Source organism: Thunnus thynnus, chromosome 11 (assembly GCF_963924715.1).
Source record: "Thunnus thynnus chromosome 11, fThuThy2.1, whole genome shotgun sequence".
Lineage (NCBI taxonomy): Eukaryota > Metazoa > Chordata > Actinopteri > Scombriformes > Scombridae > Thunnus > Thunnus thynnus.
Window position 1 is genome coordinate 29,782,624 of NC_089527.1, and position 26,959 is coordinate 29,809,582.

A 26,959-nucleotide genomic window follows, 5' to 3' on the forward strand; every position below is an offset into this window, starting at 1 on the left:
CTCTCTATTGATTATGGAAGCTCCATGTGAGATTCAAGCTGTATGTTTCTGGTTCTTTCTACATTTCAGAGTCTTGAAATATTATTAATCTTCTTAGCAATAACTTGTTATAGCAACCTATAACAAGGTGTAAAATTTAAAAAAAAGCAGCATGTTTTGTTCCTACAATTGAATGTTTTAGCTTCACTGTGCAGAATGACGTGTGTGCAGAGTCTGACACTAGAAGACCGTTTTCACGCTCGTCTGCTGAGGGAGGAAAGTTTATCTGTGCTCATTGAAAGTAGATTTTAACTGGTCGGTCTATGAGCAGGATCTGTGACATCACAACTAGTTTGGAACCAATCCTGGTCCAGTATTCAACTTACAAAAGTGTGATATGGAAACTTGAAGCCTCCAGTGCACAAACACTGAGAATGAACTTTGCAGTGTCTTTAAAGCGGACTTTACAGAAGACATCTTGTGTCCGGCAGGTAAAGTTATGAAGTGAAATATATTTACATATTCATAGATTATGGAATATTTAATGAGGGCAAAGGAGTAGATGTCATTTTAAAGTTTTTAAAGTGGTAATTATACTTTTTTTTGTGGAAAAACCATGTCAGACACAGATTATTGTTCCCAGCAGAGTCATTTTGTCTTAATATCTGTCTGGAGGGGATCTTTAACGAAAGTCATCCCCTCTCTATTGGAGTAAATCTTTTTTTTTTGTTGTTCATGTTGTTGCTTTACACATGCCAGACATTAGGGTTTTATTTGTTTGTTTGTGTTTCCATTGCCTTACAAGTTCCAATTACCTAAATGAATTAAATTCAGAATTCAATTAAATAAATTCTCAGCTTGCAGAGGCTCTTCATAGTAAGCAGGCTGAAGTCAGCAGTAAGGAGTCACTGGGCCATGTGTGGGCCATCTTTCCTCTTTTGTCATAAATGCAGTTTACCTGCCAGCGTCCATAAGCCACTGCTGTGAAAAAGTATAATATATTTCTGCTACTGGCCCATGTTGTGTTTTTTAACCTGGCAGTATTAGTAGCAGTTTTTGTTTTTGTCGGAGTGGTAGACACACTGATAAAAGTCGTACTAGGAGCATAAATAGAGGCAGAGGCATTATGGTTAAATGATTTCCTACAGTGTTACTACTATCACAAATAATAGTAACAAGTATTTTTTCTCTTCCATATATGAAAAAAGCAAGAGATCAAGATAGGTTCTCTGTGCAACATAAAAAGATATTTAATATGTCTCTGACATATGACCAACAAGCAGCAGTAGCAGTAGAGTAACAGAGAGGATTGTGGTCAGTGGACGGGCTGAGACCGCCTGCTTTATCTCTTAACGTTCAGCTGCTATCAGCTGGAAGACATGTTGCTCTCATTCTGTATCTGTGTCCAGCAGTCACACTCAAGCACACACAAACACATACACACACACACACACAGAATAGCGTGGTGTTTGCTTGTGTTCGTTTCTCGACTATTGTTTTTTTTACTCAGGCCAACACTTTTGAACACAGCTTTTAAGCTTTTTAAGCTTTTTTTTTTATAACGTAGAGAGTTAAAATCCAAGATGTAATATTTATCACTCTAACTGGAAAATATGAGATGTCTTGTACGTCATTTTATAGACATTCATTTGTAACTCAGGCTTAATTGGATCATGGTTAGAATTTAAAGCTCTGTGTGTTTGCAGATGTTGGCAAATAGATGTTGTTACAGGGCAGTTTTTGAGGACCGCTGCAATTTTACAGGGTATTTTTTCAGTTAATCACAAAAATACATGTCAGATTAATTGTAAAGTTGAAATGTTAAATTTGCTGATCAATTAGTCGATAGACAGAAAATCATTCTACAACAGTTGATAATTGATTAATCATATAAGTCATTTTCTAAGCAAAAAATTCAAATATTCAGTGGTTTCAACTTCTCAAACATCTTTAGCTGTAGGTCTTTTGGTTGGACAAAACTAGCAATTTGAAGATGGCACCTTGGACTCTTGTCTGACATTTTATTGTTTATTAATCAAAAAAACAATCCACAGATTAATCAGTAATGTAATAAAACATAACTTGCAGCCCTTACTAATTTAACAGTAATTACTAATTTAACAACATTATTGTTCTCATGTTGTGCTGTTGTCTCTCTGTTGAAGTGTTTAACTTGTATCTAACCTCAAGAGGGGTCAATCCGCTGTAGGTCACCCTGTCAGGTGTTTAAATCCCTCATTAGGATGTCCACAAGGCTTTTAAGGCAATTGCTTTAAAATCAGTCAGAAGGGTGTTGCTGTGGCAACCGTAACAGTCAGAATACGGAGACACATGACATACTATGATGTGCACGCAGAAAGACGCCATGTGGTGTGTGAGTACTATTGTATTTACATGTAAGGCCAACATATGGCTGCGTTCCCGTACACAGATGTCTGTTTCACTGTGGCGCAGACATACACACACACACACACACACACACACACACACACACACACACACACACACACACACACACACACACACACACATACACACACACTACCATATGGTTGCCTTCCCATACATCTACTGTACAAACACTGACGTGGTGTTCAAATGCAGAACATACACTTCTACACACACACACACACACACACAGACACAATACTATGCAAGGTTGCTGTTTGTGATGCGTCTGACTTAGATGAATGCATGATGCAGATACACACTTCTCCACATATACCTCTCTAACATAAAATCAAATCATGTGTGCTAATGCATTCCCTCTGAAAACATCTGATTTAAGTAGAAGCACAAGAACACACACACACACACACACACATACACATTATTACATTGGGCTCAGAGCTCTGCGACTGACTCCATCATGTCACAGAGACCAAGGCGTGACAGGAGTCAGAGAAAAGTGCTCTAAAAAGAGAAAGTAGACAGTGAAAACAGAGCTTTTAATCAAGAATAGACAGTCTTACCCCATCTATAGATGGAAAGCGTAGTGTTAGCAGCATATTTAGCAGATCAGCAGTGAGTGACTACACAGGAGGCGTTCAGGTACATGGCTGAATGTAGGTTACCAGTGTTTTTGAAGCACTCACAGCCCAATACACAATGACTGTATATGTGTGTAAAATGAAGGAAATACTTCCCATGGGCAGTTCAAAACCAGTTTGTCTCACATGCTCTGAGACTGTAGCAATTGTGAAGACAAAGTACAAATCTTTGGAGCAAACATACTCACTCAAATCTGAACTGAAGGAACAGAAAATAAATGGTTTAAGAGCCCAAAGAACATTTATTTACTATAAGAGTACTTATTATTTATAACACCTGTGTATAATAGAATGTTAGTTTATATCATGTTGTTGGTGTATATACTCATTCACACCTCACATCAACCGTATTCATTTTTCTGTACATTGAAGTAGCGGCTGGAGGTCAAGCAACTGGCCCGTTCTGAACAGGCAGATTTTGAACAGCACTGCACTAGTTTCAATAACTCAAGCATGATAATCAGGTGACGGTTAAATTATGTACATGTGAACATAATGAACAAAGGACAGTCTTCTCAGTGTTTTAGTTTACTCTGTCTGTCTCTATCAGATGACAGTATTGTGCTCTGCAAGACAAAACCAGTCTGTGTGAAGAGTGCTTCCACAGGATGGGTGTGTAGATACGTGTATGTATGACCCATAGTTTGTCTTTAGGATTGTAATTTTGGTGGATTGTTGGTGGTAGGATGCAGCTTGTTCAAGAAATTGTGGTACAGAAATGCCAGAAACAGATCACAACAGTGTATTAACCAACTTTAAAGGATTCATCTGCAAGATCTGGTTCAAATGTGTTGTATGGTATATGTGTGTGTGTGTGTGTGTGTGTGTGTGTAGAGAGGGCAGGATTGTGGGTAGAGTGCTTTGCCTTTTGTCTGCATTTGTTTGTGTGTGCATGTGTGTAGTCATTGCATTGTATATATGTTTCAGGTCAGCTGAGCTGGCTGAGTGTCATGTGTTGTCTGACTGATGATTTCTTATGATTGATGCACTGTGTTCACCTCAGGCGTTATCTGTCTGTCTGTCTTTGTCTCCCTCTCAAACACACACACACACACACATACACACACCAGACTGATGCAGCAGTTTTCTCCCTACGGCAGGTTACCAGTTGTTACAGTACTATTGTTACCTCCTGCCATCCTCTGTGTGGCTCTCTTGCTCTCTGTCAGGGTTACTTGAGGACAGAGTCAGTTGATTTCACTGCAGCTGGGTCTGCTTACTGCAGCGCACCACATCACAGTGTAATGTATTAGACTTGCATTGGGAAGTGATGGAACCACACACACAGACACACACACACACACACATGGCACCTAAGTATGTAATCACACATTTGTCTGTGTGTGTGTTCAGTATTCTGAACAGAGCCCCAAAGGGATGAAAATACTGGTCTGCTTTCTACTCTGCTGCTGGTCTGAAGCTTGACGGTCTCATGATTTCATGAGTTACATAGTATGCACACACACACACACACACACACACACACACACACACACACACATTTCAATACAAAGCCTTGTGCTGATAACTTACATGAATATTCAAGTTTCACTTCAAAATTGCTCAGGTGTTGATGTGGCAGCTCTCCTGAACGACGTTTCCAGATGCTCCGTCAGTCACGGCAGGCTGCATATCTCCCAGAATCCCTTTCTACACCAGTTTGCTTGCAGCACCTCACTGCTGCCTTCCCAGTGGCAAGAAAACATTCATTTTATTATCATTATGAATAATTCAAAATGATGTGCCTATATTTGAGTTCAGTTTATTTGCACAAGGAATCAAAAAACATAAAAATATCCTGGAAAACGTGCATGGAAAAAAAGTCTAAGAAGGGTTTATTCATTACCTCTACCTTAATGATATAGAACAACATTCACATTATCAAAGATATATGGATTATATGATTATATGATTATGCAAGAGAGAAAAATGATGAAAACAAAACTTTAAAGAAGATTTCTCTTGACCAAAATAAGTTAGAGCTCATAATCCACAAATTGGTTGTTGTGGTTGCTCTGGTGCAAAGTTTCACTCAGTCAGTTCAAAGCTGCAGTACAAAGGGCCTGTAGACCCTGAAGAGCCAGTAGAAACACTTCTTAAAGCAGAAGTCACTCTCCTCATAGTTCCTGTTCCTTAGTTTCTGGTCTCTAAGGAGGTCTTCACATCTCTGCACGGCCGTCTCTCTTCTCTCTCATCTCACATGCAGTAGACAGTTTATTGTCACGTTACAGTTAAAATATATGTGTGGGAAGTTCTGGGGAATTAATTACAGTTAATTAGTATTTAAGGTTAGGCAGCTGGAAAGGCTGAGAGTTCTCCTAATGATGTTCTCTCATTAGAGCAAAGTGAAAACAAACTCCTCTCTGTAGCTTCTTGGCAGAAGGATGAGCAGCGTAAACAGCCTGCGCCTTACATGGACACAGGCTGTAATACAGAGGGTGTGTGTTTGTGTGTGTTCGCTATGTGCGAAGAGTATTTATAGAAGGCTGATAAGAGGACACACACACACACACTTGGCACAGACTGTCCCACCAGTAGAGAGTCACAGTAGGTCATAAGCGTTACCCCTTTCCCACTTTCCTTCAAAATTTGTTTTGGACTTTCACAGTTATCTTGAAGGGCAGGGACGTTGTTTTTTGAGTTTTTGGGGTTTTTATATCATTCTGTAGCTTCACATTAGTGTTCCATATATATTCAAATCCAAAAATTCAAGTTTTGGTCAAAATGCACATATTTTAGCGTCAAAATGCTATTTTCCCAAGCCCTTCTAAAAACTTTTTCCCACATGACCTGATGTAAGTGCATGATGATGTTGTATAAACCCTCTAGCCCACCTAGCCAGTAGCCACAGAGATGGACTGAGCACTCTAAGTTTAAAAAATAAACTGAGCTCTTCTCCTGCCAGTAAACAGCTCTGGATCAGAGCAGAGTCCGGTGTGACTAGCGGGTGTTATTTGTCCCGAAGCTCCAGCTGGACCTCCAGAGCTCCCAGCACTCAGCAGCTGTCTGTCCCTCCACTCCGCTCCATCCAGTGCATTTATAAACATCTCATACACTCAGCGATGCAACATCATAGTATATCTGGACAATTTTTCGTGCTTGTACAGTGAGCGAGTATGTTAGGAAGACACTGTCAGGGTATGAGTGTGTGTGTGTGTGAGGGGGAATCAGCGCTAACCCACGTCACTGCTTTTTGCTAACGGCTGAGTGGGCGCTTCCATCTGAAAAACCCGGAAAGGAACGCAGGTGGAGTCATCCTTTAAGCACATCCACGTCTTCTTTGTTTGCCACTCCACCCATCTCCTCTGCACATTTACTCTTTTATTTATTATTCACTTTAATTTGACACATTTAGTTTCATCTGTTACTAAGAATTCCCACACTCTACTACACCTTTTCTCTTGCATTCACTACTACTACACTTTTTTTAAAATAGTTATTTTCTTTACCATGTTCTGTGGTGTAAACTCTCAAAATTTCCAGCATTCTGAACCTCTTTGGTACAAATTTCATCCAGTCTCCACCATTCAAACTCAGTGATCAGTGAATACTGTCTAACACTGTGTCATGCTCCTTTTAATATATGTCTAAGTTCACCAGGTTCATAACGTGTGGATCATCATATACATGTGTGTGCCAGTATGTGTGCTATATCATCTTTGCATGCTGCATACCAAACCTCACAGATCCGCTCTTACATTTTCAATATTCAGCTGACGCCCTCACAGCGAGCACAGCAGTAAAATGAATTTCATGTCCTCGATTACAAACAGTAAAATAGTGATGCAGAGATCAGAGTACATGGTTGGTTTGTCTTTCAGAACAGAATTTTAGTTAAGGTTTAGGATCACAGGCACTGCAACCGAGTCTTAACACGTTGTGACATTCATACATTTATGACATTTATTCTTGATTCTATTATTAAAGCAACTGAGAATTCAGTTTTACACTTGCTTCATACATACTGGCCCTCATTTCCTGTTCCAAGAGAGATTACAAACCATAAAAGCTCTATGAGAGCAAATAGAGGATGTTGAAAATCTGTTTTAGATTATGATCTTCTATACTGTCAGTGTTCTCACTGCTTTCCACCCAGTCTTGCATTTTCTGTGATAGTAAGTCAAAAAATGTGTTAAATTCTGCAGGAAACTTGATATAATATCAGGATGTGTCACAAATGGTTGAATTTACAGAGTGTAGCAGAATCCGTTTTACAGTAAAAATGTGTGTAAAACAATAAAAATCCACGAGCCCCAATGTGAGCCACAGTAGGAACTATAATCTCAGCTCTCTTAGCTTTAAAGCAAATTATTTCTTTGTGTTTTGCAGATCAATGTACGCGTCACCACCATGGACGCTGAGCTGGAGTTTGCCATCCAGCCCAACACGACAGGCAAACAGCTCTTTGACCAGGTAAGAGACACACACACACACACACACACATACAGTACATTCATACAATGTGAGGACCATAACTTGTACAGCAGGTGGAAGGGTGCAAAAAACCACCACCGCTAGACGGGAGCAGAGAGTCAGAATTCATCTTCATGTTTGGTTTTTCTAAGTGAACTCCGTGACTGGTCCAAAGAATCACATCGTTTGTTGTCGATTACAAATGAAAAGCATTTCTGGACATGAGTGTGTGTGTGTGTGTGTGTGCCAGCGGCTGCGTGGCTGGGTTTGGGTTGTACAGAAAAGACAGACAGAGCTCTCTTTGTCTAAACCGAGAGACAGTGGATGTACGTAAGTGTTGGATGGATTGTGTGTGTGTGTGTGTGTGTGTGTGTGTGTGTGTACTGTCAGGGAAGTGAAAGGGCAGCTTTCAGTGTTGTTTCATTTCAGGCTGTAAATGTTTTCTGCGGTTGTTGTTGCTCTTTTGTCTGCGTTCTGCTTTTTAGTATGAGATCAAATCATGGAAAAGCTCCCAAGGCTACACGAGAAAAGTGAATATAACAATACCTCTGTCATATCAGATTAGATCATGACATGAGGCTACGCAAGAGTAGAGAGTCCCCTCAGGGCTACATGAAATGGAAAATTGTGTCAAACTGAGACATCCAAAAATGAGAAATTCCAGCTTCTACATTTCTTAGTTGTGCCTCCATGATGCCTGAAGTGGAGCAATATAAACTATGTGAGTCTGAGAATAAATTGATAAAAAATTGATAAATCATCGGCTACATTAAACAGACTTTATCGACCGGATCAAACACGGTGGAAGAATTCTTTCAACAACCCCTGACTGAGATCGAACTGTGTTAAACTGTGTTATTGATTCATGTTGAACATTGATAGGGTAGGAAACTGATGATGATTATCCGAATGAGCATACAGCCGTGTGTGTGTGTGTGTGTGTCTGTGTGTGAGGCACTGGAAAGAAGCCATGGTTGGATCCTCTAATGCTGAGTCATCTACTGCTTTCCCATCAACACACACACATACACACACACACACACACGTTATCCTACACTAATGCCATGTGCTGACCTCTTCCTGCTGTCAGGTCTGCAAGGTGAATGGAGGCTCTTTTCTGTTTCAGCTCCAACTCTCTCTACTAATTTCAGTTCAATTCGAAGCTGCTTAATTGACAGGACAAGAGAAACAGGGATCAGAGATGGAAATTAGGCAACACAGAAATTCCTCACTTAGAACTGAATATAATATCTCAAAACCTCACCCAGGTATCATCAGATATAAGTGAGAAAATGTGTCTTTTTGTTATTTGGGTGAACTAGTCCTTTTTAACTTGTTTTGTGCTCTCTCAGCAGTTTTGTTCCTAATTAACTTCCATACAGTAGAACCTGATTCTATAGCTGACTGGATACAATTATTCAATCTGATATATTATAATATTAGAGAGCTATATCTTGGCTGTATTAACAGTCCTGGCACACACACACACACACACACACACACACACACACACACACACACAGTATTACACTCACTCACCTTCTCACTTTTACTTTCTCTTTCTCTTGAGTTCTCTCATACAGTTTCTTCTTCCCTCTCTCCCTCTCATACAGAAACCGAATCTCCTTTCCTTTTTCTATCCATGAAACACAGACTGACTCATCAGATCTGAATGTTTTAGCTTGCTGTGCCCGTGCATCGTCATAGCAACAAGCTATCAAATGTCGATGTACGAATGTACGATGCTGCCCGACAGTATGTGTGTGTGTGTGTGTGTGTGTGTGTGTGTGTGTGTGTGTGTGTGTGTGCATGAAACGGGTGAATGTATTTAACGAGAGGTCTTTCACTGTGTATGTTTAGAGTCTCTAAAAATGAGGTGAGACATTTTAATGTAAATAAAAACTGATTTCTTAATCTAGTTTGCACTGTATTGTGCAGAATAATGTATTCTGTAATAATAAGGTTTCAGTGTCTAGTTTAGGGGTGCAACCAATGGCTATTTTCACTTGAGTTGCAATGATGAGTCATTTGATTAGTCGATCAAGTTTTTTCAGTCACAAACTTCCAAATATTCTCTGATTTCAGCTTCTCCAGAACAGAATGACTGCTTTTCTCTGATAAATATTGTTTAAACTGTCTAGATTTGGGTTTCAGACTGTTGATTTGACAAAAAAAGCAATTTGAAGATGTCACCTTGGACTCAGGGAACTCTGGGAAATAATGATTCTTCACAAATTTTCAGATTTGTTTATAGACTTAAGCGATCAATCGACAATAGATAATCATTAGTTTCAGCCCTAATGTGCATCATTAATTAATCTTTCTGTTATATCGTGTCTGTCATTGAATCCAGCTGTAGATTTTCCTGTTGAGCAAGAGTGAACAGAACGTTGGGAAAATGTGCAATAAGTTTGGCTGTGATGCAGGTTGAAGGGTTTAGGGTTATTGAAACAATCAGTTGATTAATCCATTAGTTGATTGACAGAAAGTTGGTTACTGGTTTTAAATCATTCATCAAGCAAAAAAAAAATACATTCATAGGTTACAGCTCCTCAAATGTGAAATATCATACTTTGCTCTGTTTTATAACAGTGCAAATTGAATTATTTTAATCAGTTAATTGATAAAAAAGAAGATAGTAAAAGAGACAAGGTTTTTGTAAGCAGGAGAATGAGGCCCACTGACTCCTGTGGAGAATGGAGAAGAGACAGAAGGTGGAAAATGAGTGAGCTGACAGCTGCAGAAGAACCATAGACCTCAGTGGTGGGTGTTGCTGTAAAGTTTCCATCATCAACTAAAAATAGGTGTAGATATCATACTGTACATATCCCCTTTTTGAAAACGGCACTGTTTCAGAATGACTGCCAGCATGAAAGTAAAGAGCGTTATCGCGTACGTGAAGTTTTTCAACATCCACCGGTTGTGTCCTTCACATTCGGGATAAAGAAGGTTTCAGTTTTCTGTCTGCATTGAGTAAGCTTGTCATGACATATTCAGTGAACTGTGAACACGTGACTGATACCGAATGTGATGCTCAGTATAGATATCAAAAAGCAACCGGCTTCATATGCTCAAACAGGAAGTCACATGTCCAGCAGTGAATAGTGAGCTCTCTCTGATAATGCGTCATGCAAGAAACAGTTAGTCCTGAAAGCCGTTTCATTTTTAAACGGTGCAGATTCAGATGAATGAAGAGAGGGGTCCATTGATATAGAGGCCGCAGAGCTAAATATAAACACCCATAAGCTCACTCAAACACACACAATGATAAAAGGGGTTAGGGGCTTAGGAAAGCTTTTTAATCAAATTGAGCCAAACACCGACATGTAAGCCTGCATCTGAACATGAACGCTTTGATGGAGCACAAAGCAAACACACTTTTACAGCAGTCTGTACAAACCAAAGTGTTTTCATTTGATATGAAAGTAAGGAGTCCTATTCCTCTTCTCTCTAACACTTATTATTCCTCTTCTCTCTCATCCCGAAGCTCCAAAATCATTTATCCACATTCTGAGCCTTCATTTTTAAATCTGCATGCTGAGCTCTCTGCATACCGCATTCCCATCCCCACTGGAGGCCCTGTTGTGTGTGTGTGTGTGTGGGGGGGGGTGTGTTTGCAAATGTAACTGATTGCACAGTTAACATTGCAACAACGTGTTTTTTTTTAAAGGTGTTTCTCGAATTTGTTTTACGAGTGTGATTATTTTCGATTACGCAAGTAGTTTTTTTTTTTTATGTGTGTGTGTCTAGTGTGAATGTGTGAGAGAGAGTTAATTATATGGTAGTGAGTGCCATCGTATTGACTGTGTAAATCACATTAGTCTGAGTAAGCGTCCACATCCCCTCAGGCTCTCTCTCTCTCTCTCTCTCTCTCTCTCTCTCTCTCTCTCTCTGTCACTCTCTGTCTTTGTAAATGGGACAGCGGTTTGTGAATGACAAAGCATGTGAGCATGTCTTTAAAGACGGTACGGAAGGTGAAGGGTAAAGAATCAAAGCAGGCAGAGAGTCACCTTGGGGAGCAGATCAGCCACAACGTACAATGATATTTTAGACAATAGTGTGCCTCCAACTTTTTGGCAGCAGTTTGGGGAAGGCCCTTTCCTGTTTCAATATGACAATGCCTCTGTACACAAAGCCGGTGGCTGACCTCAGTGATGCTCTTGTGGATGAATGGGAGTAAATCCTTGCAGCCAGCTTTCAAAATCTGTCGGGAAGTCTTCCCAGAAGAGTGTAGCAGCAGATTAATGCTCATGGTTTTGGAATCAGATGTTCAGGGTGTAATGCTCAGGTGTCCACTTACTTTCTTCTGGTTTCAACATCCTTTTAGCATGATTACTTGTGTATTTTTCCTTGTACTTAATATTCAGCTTTTGTCTGTGTGTAAAACCAATGTGTCATAACAATCTGACCCTGAAGTTGTGACACAAACAGTATTTCACAGCAAAATTAGTGGTGATCACTTGATATAGTTAAAGTCAATAAATGACTCCATGGTTGAGATGATGCACAGCCTCTATCTCAAGCTGTAAATGTGTCAGATATCCACTTGATATGACTAACTCAGACTGCCGAAGCCTCATATAAGCTTCACATCAACTTTTAAAAGCATTTTTGCACTAAATGACTGTGTGGACACACAGCGAGGAAAACCTCTTTCTGTGTTTATATGGACAGCTGACTTAAGGACACCTGTTTTAAGACACACTTGAAAATTTGTGAACCGGTCCTTTAATAGGATTTTTTTTTTGCATAAAATACAGTTCATGTTCCACAGAAGCTAAAAATCATTACATGTTTTATGACATCATTTACACCTCCTCAAATCTCAACTACAAGTGAGAATAAAATAAAAACTACAAGAGAATAGAATAAAAATGTACCTCTTTGAAGTGATTATAAAATCCTGTAAGGTGGTGCAAACAAAAAGCATTTGTCTGGTTTCAGGTGGTGAAGACAGTGGGTCTGAGGGAGGTCTGGTTCTTCGGCCTGCAGTACACAGACAGTAAAGGCTACATCACGTGGCTGAAGCTCAACAAGAAGGCAAGAGACTCTGAACACAACCGCTCAAACACTTTCTGCCCCATCCAACACATCTAGTTTACTCGAATTATATCTTAATAAAGTCATGTGTGGGTGTTGGTTCTCTCCAGGTGACACAGCAGGATGTAAAGAAGGAGAACCCTCTGCAGTTCAAGTTCAGAGCAAAGTTCTTTCCAGAGGACGTTTCTGAGGAACTCATCCAGGAGATCACCCAGAAACTCTTCTTCCTGCAGGTACTGGACAGCTCATAGATCACAGTGCCTGCCAACACGTTTTAGTGGTAAAGTCAGCCAAAATGATAGTGACATAAGTTGGACATGTTCAGAAAATTGAGCTGTCATTTAAAGCTATAGTGTTAGTGTGTGTCTGACATTTTTGGTCTTAAGAGAATTTGCCAACTGTCAAATTGGCATTATTGATCATTATTGATCATTATTGATCATTATTGATCAGATAGTTACTGGTTTAAAAACAAAAACTTGCAATATTTAGTTTAGCATTTAATGTTTGAAAACTTTTTTTTAAACTGTACATCCTTGGTATTGGTACTGAAACTCAGGTATTGTATTGGCAATACAATACCAACTCAGATGATACCCAGCTGAGTGTGTGTGTGTGTGTGCATGTGTGTGTGTGTGTGTGTGCGTGTGTGTGTGTGTGTGTGTGTCCTACCTGCAGGTGAAGGAAGCTATTCTGAATGATGAGAACTACTGTCCTCCAGAGACGGCTGTGCTGTTGGCCTCCTACGCTGTCCAGGCAAAGTATGGCGACTACAACAAAGACCTTCACAAGCCTGGCTACCTTGCCTCCGACCGGCTGCTGCCACAGAGGTACACACACACACACTATACTATACTAGTGATGGAGATGGATTCTATAGCCCCTAAGTTACTATGTTCAGACTTTATGCGAAGCGCATTTTAGGATCAGTTAAAATATGACACTGAATGTAAAACAACAGCATGAGAATAGTATCAATTTCATGAAAATGGTTAATAGACTGAACTTACATCATGCTTTTCTACCTTAGCTGACCCTGCGATCAGTGGACGACCTGCTCAACCTCCTCAGCCACAGCTACCCTCTGATATTACAAATATTGTTTGTGTGTGTGTGTGTCCTTTAGAGTTCTGGAGCAACACAAGCTGACAAAGGAACAGTGGGAGGACAGAATACAGACCTGGCACGAGGAACACAGAAGCATGCTCAGGTGAGTGAGTGTGTGAGTGTGTTTGTGTGTGTGTGAGAGAGAAAGAGAGAGAGAGAGCGCAAGAGATGGAGAGAGGGGGGGGGGTAAATTGCTGTATAATAGGAGTTTGAGGATTAAGATTTTGAAGACAGTGACTCCTAAATGCACGTGTCAATCTGTCTGTTTACCATTGTGTGTGTGTGTGTGTGTGTGTGTGTTTGTGTGTGTGTGCGCGCAGGGAGGACGCAATGATGGAGTATCTAAAGATCGCTCAGGACCTGGAGATGTACGGCGTCAACTACTTTGAAATTAAAAACAAGAAAGGCACAGAACTGTGGCTGGGGGTCGACGCCCTCGGGCTCAACATCTACGAACACGAAGACAAGTAACCAACACACACACACACAGATATACATGGCTACATACTTAGAGAGTTTTGTAGGTTACTTACGTTAATTTATTATCATTTCATACCTCAATACTATGCATCATACTTTATAAATTGATGATATATTTTGCATGTAGAGGAAGTATAAAGTACAAGTACATGTTACTTGTGCTGAAGTACAGTAATTGAGTAAATGTACTTTCTGTTAACATTCTGCTACTGCTTTAGTCTTTTCATGTCCTTGTAAAATACTGAATAGTTTTATCAACTCAGGCCTTTAATTATTTATTAACATGTAATCACTCTTTGGGGGAACTGCTCTAATCTCAGTGACTTATGCAACATGTAAGAAGGAGTCAGAGGAGACATTGGTTCATTTTAAGAAAACAAGTCTGGGAAGCAGCGGTCTAGTTGATGTGATTATCAACCCATCAAAACTGAAAACAGAAAACAAAGAAGAAGAAAATGAAACCACAAGAGAAGATGCTCTTAATGACAATAACGCCTACTCGCATAGTTGAAGTCACAGCTGATCCATCACTGCAAATAAGTCACAGCTTGATTACAACAGACAACCATATTTGGAAGAATAAATCTTATGTATAAAATTTTATGAAATAGTAATATGTCTTATTGAGTCCACATTATGCACTTAAGCTCTTAAACAAAAAGAAAATCTGAATAAATAAGATCTCTGCTGTGTTTGAAAATATATCTCTACAAAATGCATTTGTAACATTAAATACAAAGTGTAATACAGAATATACCACAGAGGAAGAAACCAGGAAGTATATACTATATGAGCAGATAAATGTGTGTGTTAAAAATTTAATATGTCACACTCATCAGACTGGTGGTTTTGTCAAAGCAGCACTTGTTCAGGGACATTTGAACATCCTCGCAGATCTGTTCAGAAGATCTGGAATCACTTTCATGATTTTTTATATTGCAATGCAGTTATGTGTTTTTAAGGTGTAATATCCAATAAAATACAAAATAAAGTACTATTTTGTAACGTGGCTACTGCTGTAGCTGCTGAATATATGTGAAAGCTCCCTGGATAGCCTTGGATTGCATTAATTTGACAACAGTGCCATCTTGTGGTGTTGAACAGCACAGCTGATGAACAACCCAAAAAATCATCTTCATTGTCCAGAGTTAACCACAAACAACAAATTGATGAATGAAAAGTAAAACATGAAAACACTCAAACCCAACATTTGAAAATCATTGTTGTGTATTTGGAACTACCAAAGCATGCGCATGTGAAAGTTTTCAGACAAAGAGTTCAGAGGTGAATCATTCATCTATCTATTAATCCCTCATATAATCTGGTCCCTGCTTCCTCAGGTTGTCACCAAAAATCGGCTTCCCCTGGAGTGAGATCAGAAACATTTCCTTCAACGACAAGAAGTTTGTCATCAAGCCCATCGACAAGAAAGCTCCAGTAAGTGTTGGAATAAAGGGTGCTTGTGGATTTTTCAAATATATTTTTGGGCACTTACACTGTCATGTCCTCTGTGTCTCCCACATAGGACTTTGTGTTTTACGCCCCGCGGTTGCGGATCAATAAGCGCATCCTGGCGTTATGTATGGGGAACCATGAGCTGTACATGAGAAGGAGGAAGCCCGACACCATCGAGGTGCAGCAGATGAAGGCTCAGGCCAGAGAGGAGAAGCACCACAAACAGATGGAGAGGTACAGTACCTGCTTTTTCTTCCTCAGGACTTGAAGCGATATCTTCTGTTTTTTCCTGCTAGAAATTATGGTTCTCCTGTTTTTCCTAGTATTCCATAGTGTATTCCTAATAGATTTCACAACACACCACACACTGTACACACTGGCACACATGTGCAAATGCGTGGATATGAAAACAAACACACGCACACATATTCAAGTAGTCTTTATCATAATGTGTAAGTTGTAACATTGTCATACTGCATAAACCTTTTTTGGCATTTATGTCATTAATTAAATCACTTCATGTCCCTGCTTAGTTGAAATGAATGACTGCAGGTTGGGTTAGAGGTCAGTTCCCTCCATGTTTATTCATCCTAAACATGCACGATGCTTTGACTGAGCAAATATGAGCTGATGTTTCAAGTGGAAATTCATCAATAAAGCTTAGTGAGCAACAGGGGGCAGTGTTGCATGGAAACACAGCTCATGTTCCTTATACAGTCTGCAGAGCTGCTGTGGTTACATTAGGAAGCACATTGCTATGATTGGCATGAAACACAACCTCAGATGGTAATGATAAGTGAAATGTTTTAAATTAAATTAAATTAAATTAAATTAAATTAAATTAATCACCAACTGTTTTGATAATCGATTGTTTTGAGTCATTTTTATGAAGAAAATGTCCAAATTCTTTGATTCCAGCTTAACACATGTAAGTATTTTCTGGTTTCTTTAGTCCTCTGTGATAATAAACTAAATATCTTTGGGTTGTGGACTGTTGTGGACAAAACATGACATTAGAGGACGTCATTTTGGACTTTGGGAAACAGTTAAAAACATTTTTCACCATTTTCTGACATTTTATGGACCAAACAACTAATCGATTGATCAAGAAAATAATCTACAGATTAATCAATAATAGTAATACTCATTAGTTGTAGCCCTTTTCCTAAACACTATATTATACTGCCCAATGACACATATGCACATGCCAAAGTAATCAGTTGACCAATAACAAACAGCTCTGAACACAGTAAGCAGCAGACAAAGTTTCCATCTCTATGGATCAGTGTGTGAGACGAGGATCTGATGTTTGTTTTTCAAAGTCATCAGTGTGCTGTATTCATTTCTGCTTTTTTATGTTTGTATAGCTGCGTTGGTATGTATACGCTTAATAGGGGAAGATGTGTATAAAAACAAAACAGCTGACACAGCATCAGGAAAAAGTCTTGACTCAATACAGACATTCCATGAAATTTCACGTTGACTATTTTCACAGCGTATAACTTCAAATGAAGTGAGAAGTCACTGTGTGTGTGTTTGTGTTTGTGTGTGTGTGTGTGTGTGTGTGTGACGGTCATTGTCATCTTGACAGAGCACAGCTGGAGAATGAGAAGAAGAAACGGGAGCACGCAGAGAAGGAGAAGGAGCGGATAGAGCGAGAGAAGGACGAACTGATCGAGAGGCTGAGGCAGATTGAAGAGCAGACACAGAGAGCTCAGAAAGGTACGCCACCAACGCTACATGTGTACGCTCTGACTCTCGAAACAAACTCACCCTTCAAAGTCAGATGATGAAGTCTGAAGTTGAGAAAATCGTTCTTAGACTTTAACCTTCCCCATAAAAACGATAATTAAAAGTCGCACGCTCATAATTCTGATACTTTGATTTCAACTTAAAAAGGATGAAGTTCTCAGTCCTTAAATCTTCCCAACCAGAAAAATGAAGTTTTGTGTGTGTGTGTGTGTGTGTGTGTGTGTGTGTGTGTGTGTGTGTGTGTGTGAGCTTACTTCTTGTTAGAGCCAAATTTGAGCTTTAGACCATGAGAGTCATGACTTTTTTATGAAGTCCTCACTTTTTCAAAAAGCCATTGGAAGGTTAAAGAATAACTCTGGTTTGACTTTGGTCTTAACCTCGGAGCTCAGTTATGACCTCACAAAACACGGTTCAGGCCATAACTCAAGAATTCATACGCTAATTATGACAAGGTGTCACACAAATGTCTAATAGAATAATGATGAAATGATGACATTTTATATTCAAAAGGGTTGGGTGGGACACAGACCAGAAACTATTTATTCATTGAATTTACTGAAAATGTGCTATATTGTGATATGTATTGTTATTGGCATATGAAAGGAGCTATATCGGGATATGAGATTTCGGTCACATTGCACAGCCCTAGTCTTCCACTTCCTCTCCCTGGATGACAACCAGTACAGGGGGGCATCCTGTTCTTTTTGTAGTCCACCGTAAGCTCATTGGTTTTGCTGATAATGAGCTTCAGTGATTATAGTTGTGCCATGTGACAAAGTTCTCTATCAGTCGTCTGTAGAAATAGTCTCTAAGTGAAGACAACATGTTTCTCACTGGACATTATTCACTGGAATCATATATGTCAATCTAGTGATAACTTCCATTTCACCAAAAAATACACTTAATACCTTTTATTGCAGTCCTTCAGAGTCTTCACTACAAATATTATATGAGTCAGAACATGGATGTAAACTCCAACTTGACTGGTTGGCAGAGACATACAACCACGAGGCGTATTTCTAGTTTCTCTCCTTCATCGATCAAAATAAAACTGAATCAAAACCACATGAATACAATTGATATTTGTCTTTGTTAAAGTTGGAAATGGAACCTCCGTACTTTTTGGTACAAACCAAAATGTGTCCCTACAATCACATATCAAAAATGACCTTGTATTGAAAGTTGGTATCAGATTCATGGGCTTGTTTACTGATTTTTGATCAGTTAGTTTTTAGTTTAGACAATAATTTTGCCTTTTTTTCTATTTCATTGTATTTTATTTTCTTGTATGGCTGCCTGTGTTTAGACAACATTTAACATTTGACAAAGTGAGGTATCAAAAAAAGTTTTGGCATCAGTAATCAAATGTCAAGTATCATATTGCATATTGGCACTATTATCCAAACGTTTCAAATGTGTTCATATGTACAGTACATGTTTACGAGTCTCTTTCTTCTTTATCTTCTTTTTTTTTCAAAAAATAATTGGGAATGCCATGTAGCCCAGCCAAAAGTCTAAAGTTTGCAACATAAAGTAACCACAAATGACATTTAAACCCTGATTTGCATGTTACAGCAGTTGCAAAGGTGATGTGTTAATCTTGTCTAAACACTTCTGTGTTTGATTTTCACTGAGTGCAGCTGGTCACGGACACTGCAAGACTCATGTCTGTTAAATGTCAGCCATGAATAACACACAGTCCCAAATATGCCTGCTTGTTTGTGTGAAGCCAAACATCTTATCTCCTGTTGTGAATTTGCATAAAGTGAAGGCTCCAACACAGACAGGGAGAAGCAGCCTCAGGCAGCAGAACGCTTTTTACTGTGATTACATAAAAAAGAAAAATATGAAAATTTTTCAAGCCTCAACTCCACCAGCAGGGTGTTTCAAATAAGACAGAATATTCACATCAGAGCAGACAAAACTGTCAAGTCAAGTTCTAAATCTGTTAGAACTGCCTGAACGCACAATAAAGTTGGTTTTAACCTGCACACAATTAACAATGAATTTGATTCAAATATCAAAATGATCACACCTGAGTGTCACTCCATGGGACTTAACTTAATTTCACATGTGAAGTTTAGTTTATTGGTATTCAGTCTGTGAAAACAGTTGTACAATGTCTTCTGTGGCTCTGAAGGGAGTTTGAAAAAATAATCCTGATTATGTCATCCAGGTTATCTAAGTTTGGGTTTGAGACTCAGAAAGTCTAGCAGAAAGTCTGCATTATGAACTGGAGATGTGGGGTTTGAAAGAAGTGAGCATGATCCAAACAAGAGACAAAGTCAGGATATCTCAGAATCTGCTGCTTTAATTTTTTCATTTTTCTTTTACTTCTTGATAGAAGAGTCAAGGGCTGTGTCCAGAATCGCATACTAATGTACTATTCATACTATGATGTCAAATTGAGTATTTAGTATGTTCCAACTGCATAGAACACATTTTATTAGAGTTTTTATATCTTTTTAGGCAAGAAAGTAACCACTGATCCCCAATATGTGATCAGTCTATCCAAATAATACCTTTCAATCTTTCATTTAGTCTTTCATTTAGTCGGCAGTGTGCAGTACATACTGATTGAGTATGTAGCCCCGCTCCTCCAGATCTATGGTTCCTCTCACTGTAACTTGAACAAGAACTAAATTTGATTTAGTGAATTAAACATTTGAGTGTTACGTCTAAGTTGTTCTGCAGCTACGTGGTTTGGAAGTCAGTTTACCCATAATTACACTTGTCTTCTATCAGGAGTTTGTTCATATGCTAGTTAAAAGTCCACACCCATTCTGAAGTACAAGAAAAACACAGTTACATCTGAATGTAAATGAACGGACAAGCAGTTAAATGAGATCATTCATGTGTGAAACTCTGATATAACTTCATTAGGATAATTAAGAGAATGTGCAGCATTTACATGATGTTTTTCCTATTGCATTCTGTAAGGGTCTCACAGGTTAATGAGCTTACGCTTCTGAAATCCGTATATTTACGTGTCTGTGTGTGTGTTTGCGTGCAGAGCTGGAGGAGCAGACTCGCAAGGCGCTGGAGTTGGAGCAGGAGAGGAGGCGGGCGAAGGAGGAGGCGGAGAGGCTGGAGAAGGAGAGGCAGGCAGCAGAGGAGGCCAAGGCAGCGCTGGCTCAACAGGCTGCCGACCAGATGAAGACCCAGGAACAACTGGTACCTGTGCTCACATGCAAATCACACAAAAAGCAGCTGCTCCCAGATATTTAATCAAACTGTCATTCATTACGTTTCTCCGCACATCATTTATTCAGGTTTTTTCTTTATATATTTTCATCCGTCTGTAAATAATAACTTCCTCACACACGCACACATACACATTGAACCAGTGGAGCAGGATTTATCACATGTATACAGACAACTTGCATTAATGCAACTAATGCTTTTATCCAGAAAGGCAATGCATCAGTTTGTAGGAAGGCTATTTGTGTTGAAGCAATCATTGTGCTAAGCTTTTAATCACCAATAAGTGACCATATTTAATCCCAAGATTAAGACATCAATCAGTTCTTTCAATTATTTCATGTATCTATTTATTCTTCTCTTTATTCTGTATTATTTCTCTTTTTTAACCTCAGTTATTCTTGTTTTTACACCTTTAAAATATACTTAAAATCAATTAAGTGGTCTGTTTTTGTCATATTATTGTAAATTGAATATCTTTGGGTTTTTGGATGTTTGTTAGACATCACATTGAATTCAAATTTGGTAACTTTTGACCAGCATGTCTTGTTACTGTTGACAGGCTGCTGAGTTAGCAGAGTTCACTGCCAAAATCGCTCTGCTTGAAGAAGCCAAGAGGAAAAAAGAAGAGGATGCAACAGAGTGGCAACACAAGGTAACATCACGCCTGTGTATGTGTGTGTGTATGTGTGATGTGTTTATTTGTTGTTGTATGTTTGGGCTCATTATCTCTGCTTTTATTTTTGAGAAAAAATCTGGAAATAAAATTTTCACGTGGAAGAAAAAAAAACCAATTAATATGGTATGTTTAATAGACTAGTGTATGTAGAGTCAGTGTGTTGGATGTGTGTGTGATGATGTCTGTGGTTTGTAGTGTGGATATCAAAGAGAGATCTGTGTGTGTTCCCAAGTGTGAGAACTCGCATACAAAACCATCATTGTTTGATTTGCTCTTGCAGCACATGCTGATCTGGAAATGTTTCATCAGTCGGGGCATTTGGCTCTACATCAAGGCAGTTAATAAATCGTACTCACATGACATCATACCAGTAGTTGCAGCCATGTTGTTACATACATTAACAGCAGCCCGGAGACCGCGAAACATTTGCCAGTGCACAGCTGCTACTAAGTTAAGTTAAATGATGATGCTGGCACTTTGTTTAACAGTTCATTTAAAGTGATATGACAGAGGACCAAACAGCTTTTTCCAGAGTAGAGGTGCCTTGCAAAAAGCTTCCATATTCAGAATAAACTGGTGGAAAGAAAAAAGCAGCAAACATACTCCAGTTTTTTACCAAAAACACAGCTTAACACATTTCAGAATGGTAGTGTAGACAAGCTGCAGTGCTTCTAACAATCAAAGATTAGCAACGTCACAAGCACCACTTACTATGCAAAGAAGCCTAACCCACACCAGTTTTCATATATACTCCAAAGATTATAGGGACCATATTCCATAAATTATCACATATCTTCCAAGAGGTGTACTTAGCCAATGAATATATAATTCTTATGTTGACATGATTATAATTTTTCACAAACCACCTGACCCTGTCACTGTGTAAGCAAGGCATAAAAATACATGCATGTATAAATCTCAGCATTAGGTTTATCAGGCCTGTATTCATACATACAGTCACAGTATTAGATGGGAACCGCTCAAATCTACTGCCCCTAATATGAACTACATTAACTTCCATTCTTAGGCCTCTGTGTATAGTAAGTGGTGCTTCACTCTTGGTGCATATCAGCTAGTCATTCATGGGTTTAAGTCAAGAGAATTTTATTTATGTAGCCTGAAATCACAAATTTGTCTCTGTTTGAAATCTGTTTGCAGACACTCGATTCAGTAAAGAAAAACTCCACAAACATTTTTAATAGGAAACAAGAAAATGACAGATAGACAGGAATTTGGTGATGTATGCACAGAGTGGAACTGCAATACAGAGAAGCAGAATTACAATATTACTACTTAATATACAATATTAAGTAAATTAAGTACATAATGTATAATATTAAGTAAATATTAAATGTAATAGGTTGAAGAGTTTCAGGCAAAACAAGTTAAGCTTGGGGACATGCTGCTTTTTTATGAGACTTTTTTGTATTTAAAAGCTTTAAATGTAATTGTCATACACTTAGAAGTGCCACACAAAGTGCTGGTTGGTGAATTTAAAGGGAGTCATCACAAATAAAAAGTAACACAAGATACACAAGAATCACAACCCGAGTGGAAACTTGTCTCCAAAAATAATTGGAAAGGATATTTTCAAAACAAATAGAAAACAAATCTTCCCATTGTTGTCACAGTCAGTAGTTTCATTTGCACATACTGTATCTTGTAGGTCTTTTCAGCAAGTTTCATTCTATAGTTTGGAATATTATAGATGGATTCTACGTGTTGCAGGGAATAAATACAAAGAACATAGTATCTGTACACAGGAGGCAGGTTTAGAAGACAAATTGCATACATTTCCAGTATAAAGACACACAGATTTTTGTTCCCTGAAAAAGAATCAAAGCATGAAGAAGTGAAGAATCAAAATCTGAAAAAAATACAAAGTCATATGCATACAAAATCAGTTGGTAGCAGTGGTGTGAGTGCGTATGTCTTTATGTAAGTGTGTGCACATCTGTCCATATCTTATTGAATAACATGTGTAAACGTGTTGGTCTGTGTCTCTCTATAATTATTATTGTTTGTTCTTTCCAGGCTCTGGCAGCACAGGAGGACCTGGAGAAAACCAGGGAGGAGCTGAAGATGGCCATGACGTCTCCTCCGGCACCAGAACACGATGAGCATGACGAGACCAATGCCGAGGCGAGCGCCGAGCTGCTCAGCGACGGCGTCACCAGCCACCGCAGTGAAGAGGAACGCATTACCGAGGCACAGAAGAACGAACGTGTCAAGAAACAGCTACAGGTAGAGAAGCAGTGCAAGAGTGGAAGGATAATAAAAGAAACTTTATTATTTTATTTAAGGACATGTGGTTTGCAGTCAGGCATTAAACACAGATGGCCCCATGAGAAAAACAAACTCCTACAAGAAATCATTTTCAAGGTGGAATCCTGCCTTTCTAAAGTATAATTAGGTGGAGATCATGAATCATACAGTAGATTCACAAATAATTTTCAATATTTAGCAAAAACTGAGACAACATATCATTTTCAGTTAGTAAGGGGAGGACTGCTGCACCACACAGTGTCTGGCTGCAGTGAAGCAACTTGTAACATTATTATTTATCTTATTGAGTATTAACTCAATATATAGTGTATATATATAATATATAAATATAGTATAGTGCATGCTCAACATAGGAGAAAAACATTTAGCTCCTGATCTTATTGTAACTAACTGTAATAAAACTGCTTGTGATATTACTTATAATGTCCTTGGTTCCTCAGTTCCCACTAGATCATTTTATATTTACAGTACACATGTACACACATGTCCTGAAATTTGCTGTAAAGCACCTGGAAACTTGAAATCAAGCTGAATCTGATTTATCTGACGTAATTTATCTTTAGTTTCCTACACTTAATCAACAGAAATTAAACATGCAATGATGGCTCTGATGTGAAAGTGCAGAGCTTTGTTTTCACTCTTCCTGACTATAGCTTAAAACATATGAAAATGCCATGCATTTCTCTCTGAGTGGATTTTTTCTAATTATTTTCAGCTCGGAGGACAAGTGACCTCCTCAAAACAACTTTCCATAGCATGATCAGTTCACTCCATCCATCCATGAGATATCACTGGTCCAATTTTGACAAAAATGAAAGGCATGATGCATTATGATGTGCTTCAATTTTTGATATATTGGCTGAATCGAGTGAAAATCAAAATATAAAACTAACAAGAAATCCAAACATATACAGGAACTGTACATTTTCTCAGACAACACTGTTGCCACATAGTGAAAATGTTTCAGTATGACTACCCTGTGCTCTTACATTTAAAGCCTGGCCTAATAGAGATGTTATTAGAGGCTATTAGACGCAAATACAATGATTTGTCTAATGTAGCACAATTATTTACATTTTTATTTCAAATGTGATGTTTCAAAAAGCTTGGCCTGACAGGTCCCATCTGGTCCCTAGTGGTGCCTTAATCAAATCATACTGTGGTGCAATTCTTTATCATTTTCTTCATCTCTGTGTCTGTCTTCACCAGGCTCTTAGTTCGGAGTTGGCCGAGGCGAGAGATGACAGCAAGAAAACACAGAACGACATGCTGCACGCTGAAAATGTCAAGGCAGGCAGAGACAAGTACAAAACCCTGCGCCAGATCCGCCAGGGCAACACCAAGCAGCGTATTGATGAGTTCGAGTCCATGTGAGTGGGGTTGAAGGGTGGACCACAACGATGAAGGGGGACAGTCAGTCTCGTTGCCATGTCAACGCCTCACTTTCCTCGTAAAGCCCAAAACCTGCTGCCACCCCAGGAACTCCTGCTTTTTTTTCTACCAAGGAGAAAGACTGGCCAATGGGCTTTGTAGCTTCAGCCTCGCCAAAGCTCTGCCTAGCAGCGGTTGGCCAATCACACTGCTACCTGCTTTTTAGAGCTCCGCCCCCACCCCAACAAAGCACACATGTTTTTATCCGTCGGAAAAATAGTACACAACATGTCCTGTCAAACATGGACCTCTCCCTTGTACAATACGGACAATGTTAAGGCTTGCATGAATGATAATTAAACAACAGCAGGAGCGATGAGAGACTGGACAGAATTGGTTGATATTGTGCTTTTACTCAACAGAATAAAATGGCCATTTGTAGCTTGTTGATGTCGCCGGCACGCTTGTCCGTAAAGCTTTAATATCTGTACCTTACTTTTACTTCTCTTGTCATCAGTTGAACAATTTAAATAATTTGTTTTTAAAAACGCCTTATTCGTCTCATTTCCTTCCCATCTAGTATTATTACCTTTTGTCATTTAGTGTTGGGAACGTTAGCCTGTTCAGTTCTGCAATTACTGTCATTGATCTGTTAATGTTGCATCAGCTAGCTTCCTAAATGGCTGTGTTTGCAAATGCTCACTCTGACAGATGTGAGCAAACAGTTATGCAAACTAAATTTGCTGATTTTACATTCTTACTGTGCTGGCATTCTCCATCCATTGAGACATTTGTTGAAATATATATTTTGCCTCACAATAAAGAATGAATTTATATTTCCAACTATGCAGCTACAGTATGATCTTAAGGTCCTGACTGAGGTCGTTGATGGTACAGCTGGATTTATTGATAGAGGATGTTGTGTTAGACATACCTGTTCAAACCTGACGCACAGAGTCAGTATAAAAAACTAAAAATGTATAAAACTCAATGAAACCCTGAATTTGCTGCTTGAGAATCCGGTTTGTCTTTTTACACTTCTCTGTTGTTGACTTGTCTGCAAATTGGTCAGGCACAGCAGTGTAACAGCATAATGAAGCATTTTTTCAATAACATGAGAAAATGTTAATGAATGATTAGATAACATCATTGACTTTCTCAGCTCACACAGACACTCGTCCCTGCTAGCAGATACAGCAGACAGATCTTTCAAATAACAGCAAGAGCAAACTCATTCACATATTCTTATTGACAGTCAATATTACTCTGCATTGGCACATTTATTTGTGTTACTAAAAATATTAAAATTATTTGTTCTGTCAAAAAAAATGTTTTGTTGAAAGGTATTTACCCACAGAACCATCATCTGATTTTGCAAATTTCTACAGAGAGAATTGGTGTTTAGTATTAAGAACTAACAGTATATGATTTATTAAATGCAATCAACACCAAAAACAGTTCTTCTAAACTTATATGCAAAGTAACATTGAAGAGCCAATAAGGAACCGGACCTGAAAGGAAGGAAAGACAGACCAGACAACATGAAAAGAGAAGGGCTTTTATTGCTCACTTTTACATCAAACATCAACAGTCAACATGTCTCATTTGGCCACAGTTCCCCAAATTCTGTTGGTATCAAAGGTTTGTTTTTTGTGCTTTTCTTGGGTTTCATTGCCTAAAGCTCAGTTGAGTTTCACGGCTCAATAGCACAAAGGTCTGAAGGGACCCACTCCACAATGACATGTAACCCATTCAAAAAACAGCCAAGACACTTTTAATGACAGGTAAAACTCTAACGGCGAAAAGCAGATATCACAACACTTAATTTGATCATCGCCTATCAAATAGACAACTCAGGATGGAATCGACCTGTACTCAGGTTTTTTTCTTTCTTTTTTTTTTTTTCTTAAATTGACGGAAGATTTGCGCACATATATAGAACTCTTTCAAGTCCAGTATTAGCTTAAAGCAATACGTTCTGTTGGTATTGCAGTGAAAAGTAAAGTAGGTATTTTGAAACACAATTTGACTGAGCTTAATCAATATACCTTTTCAATCAGCACAGCTGTATACTGACAGCTTTGGGTTTTTGGCACCTGGCCCTGGTTCGTCTTTTGGAATGAAACTCATCTGCCACAGGTCACAT

The 26,959-nt window shown here is 38.8% G+C and overlaps 1 protein-coding gene across 1 annotated transcript; it reads left to right on the forward strand.

Annotated features, from left to right (window-relative positions):
* The first annotated feature begins 398 nt into the window (after positions 1-398).
* On the forward strand, positions 399-25,831 carry LOC137193142 (radixin-like). The gene is made up of 14 exons (XM_067604372.1): positions 399-470; positions 7,359-7,442; positions 12,387-12,482; positions 12,593-12,715; positions 13,161-13,312; positions 13,609-13,692; positions 13,910-14,056; positions 15,410-15,506; positions 15,595-15,758; positions 17,116-17,246; positions 20,290-20,450; positions 21,040-21,132; positions 23,191-23,400; positions 24,652-25,831. Exons 1-14 carry the CDS (start codon positions 414-416, stop codon positions 24,814-24,816), a joined length of 1,764 nt encoding a protein of 587 aa, XP_067460473.1. The 5' UTR covers positions 399-413; the 3' UTR covers positions 24,817-25,831.
* The last annotated feature ends 1,128 nt before the right edge of the window (positions 25,832-26,959 follow it).

What these genes read in the sequence shown, in the direction of transcription:
- LOC137193142 (XM_067604372.1), top strand. Translation starts at nt 414, where the DNA reads ATGAACTTTGCAGTGTCTTTAAAGCGGACTTTACAGAAGACATCTTGT. An exon ending in TGAAGACCCAGGAACAACTG is followed by an intron (nt 20,451 to 21,039) that starts GTACCTGTGCTC and finishes TACTGTTGACAG; the next exon opens with GCTGCTGAGTTAGCAGAGTT. An exon ending in CAACAGAGTGGCAACACAAG is followed by an intron (nt 21,133 to 23,190) that starts GTAACATCACGC and finishes TGTTCTTTCCAG; the next exon opens with GCTCTGGCAGCACAGGAGGA.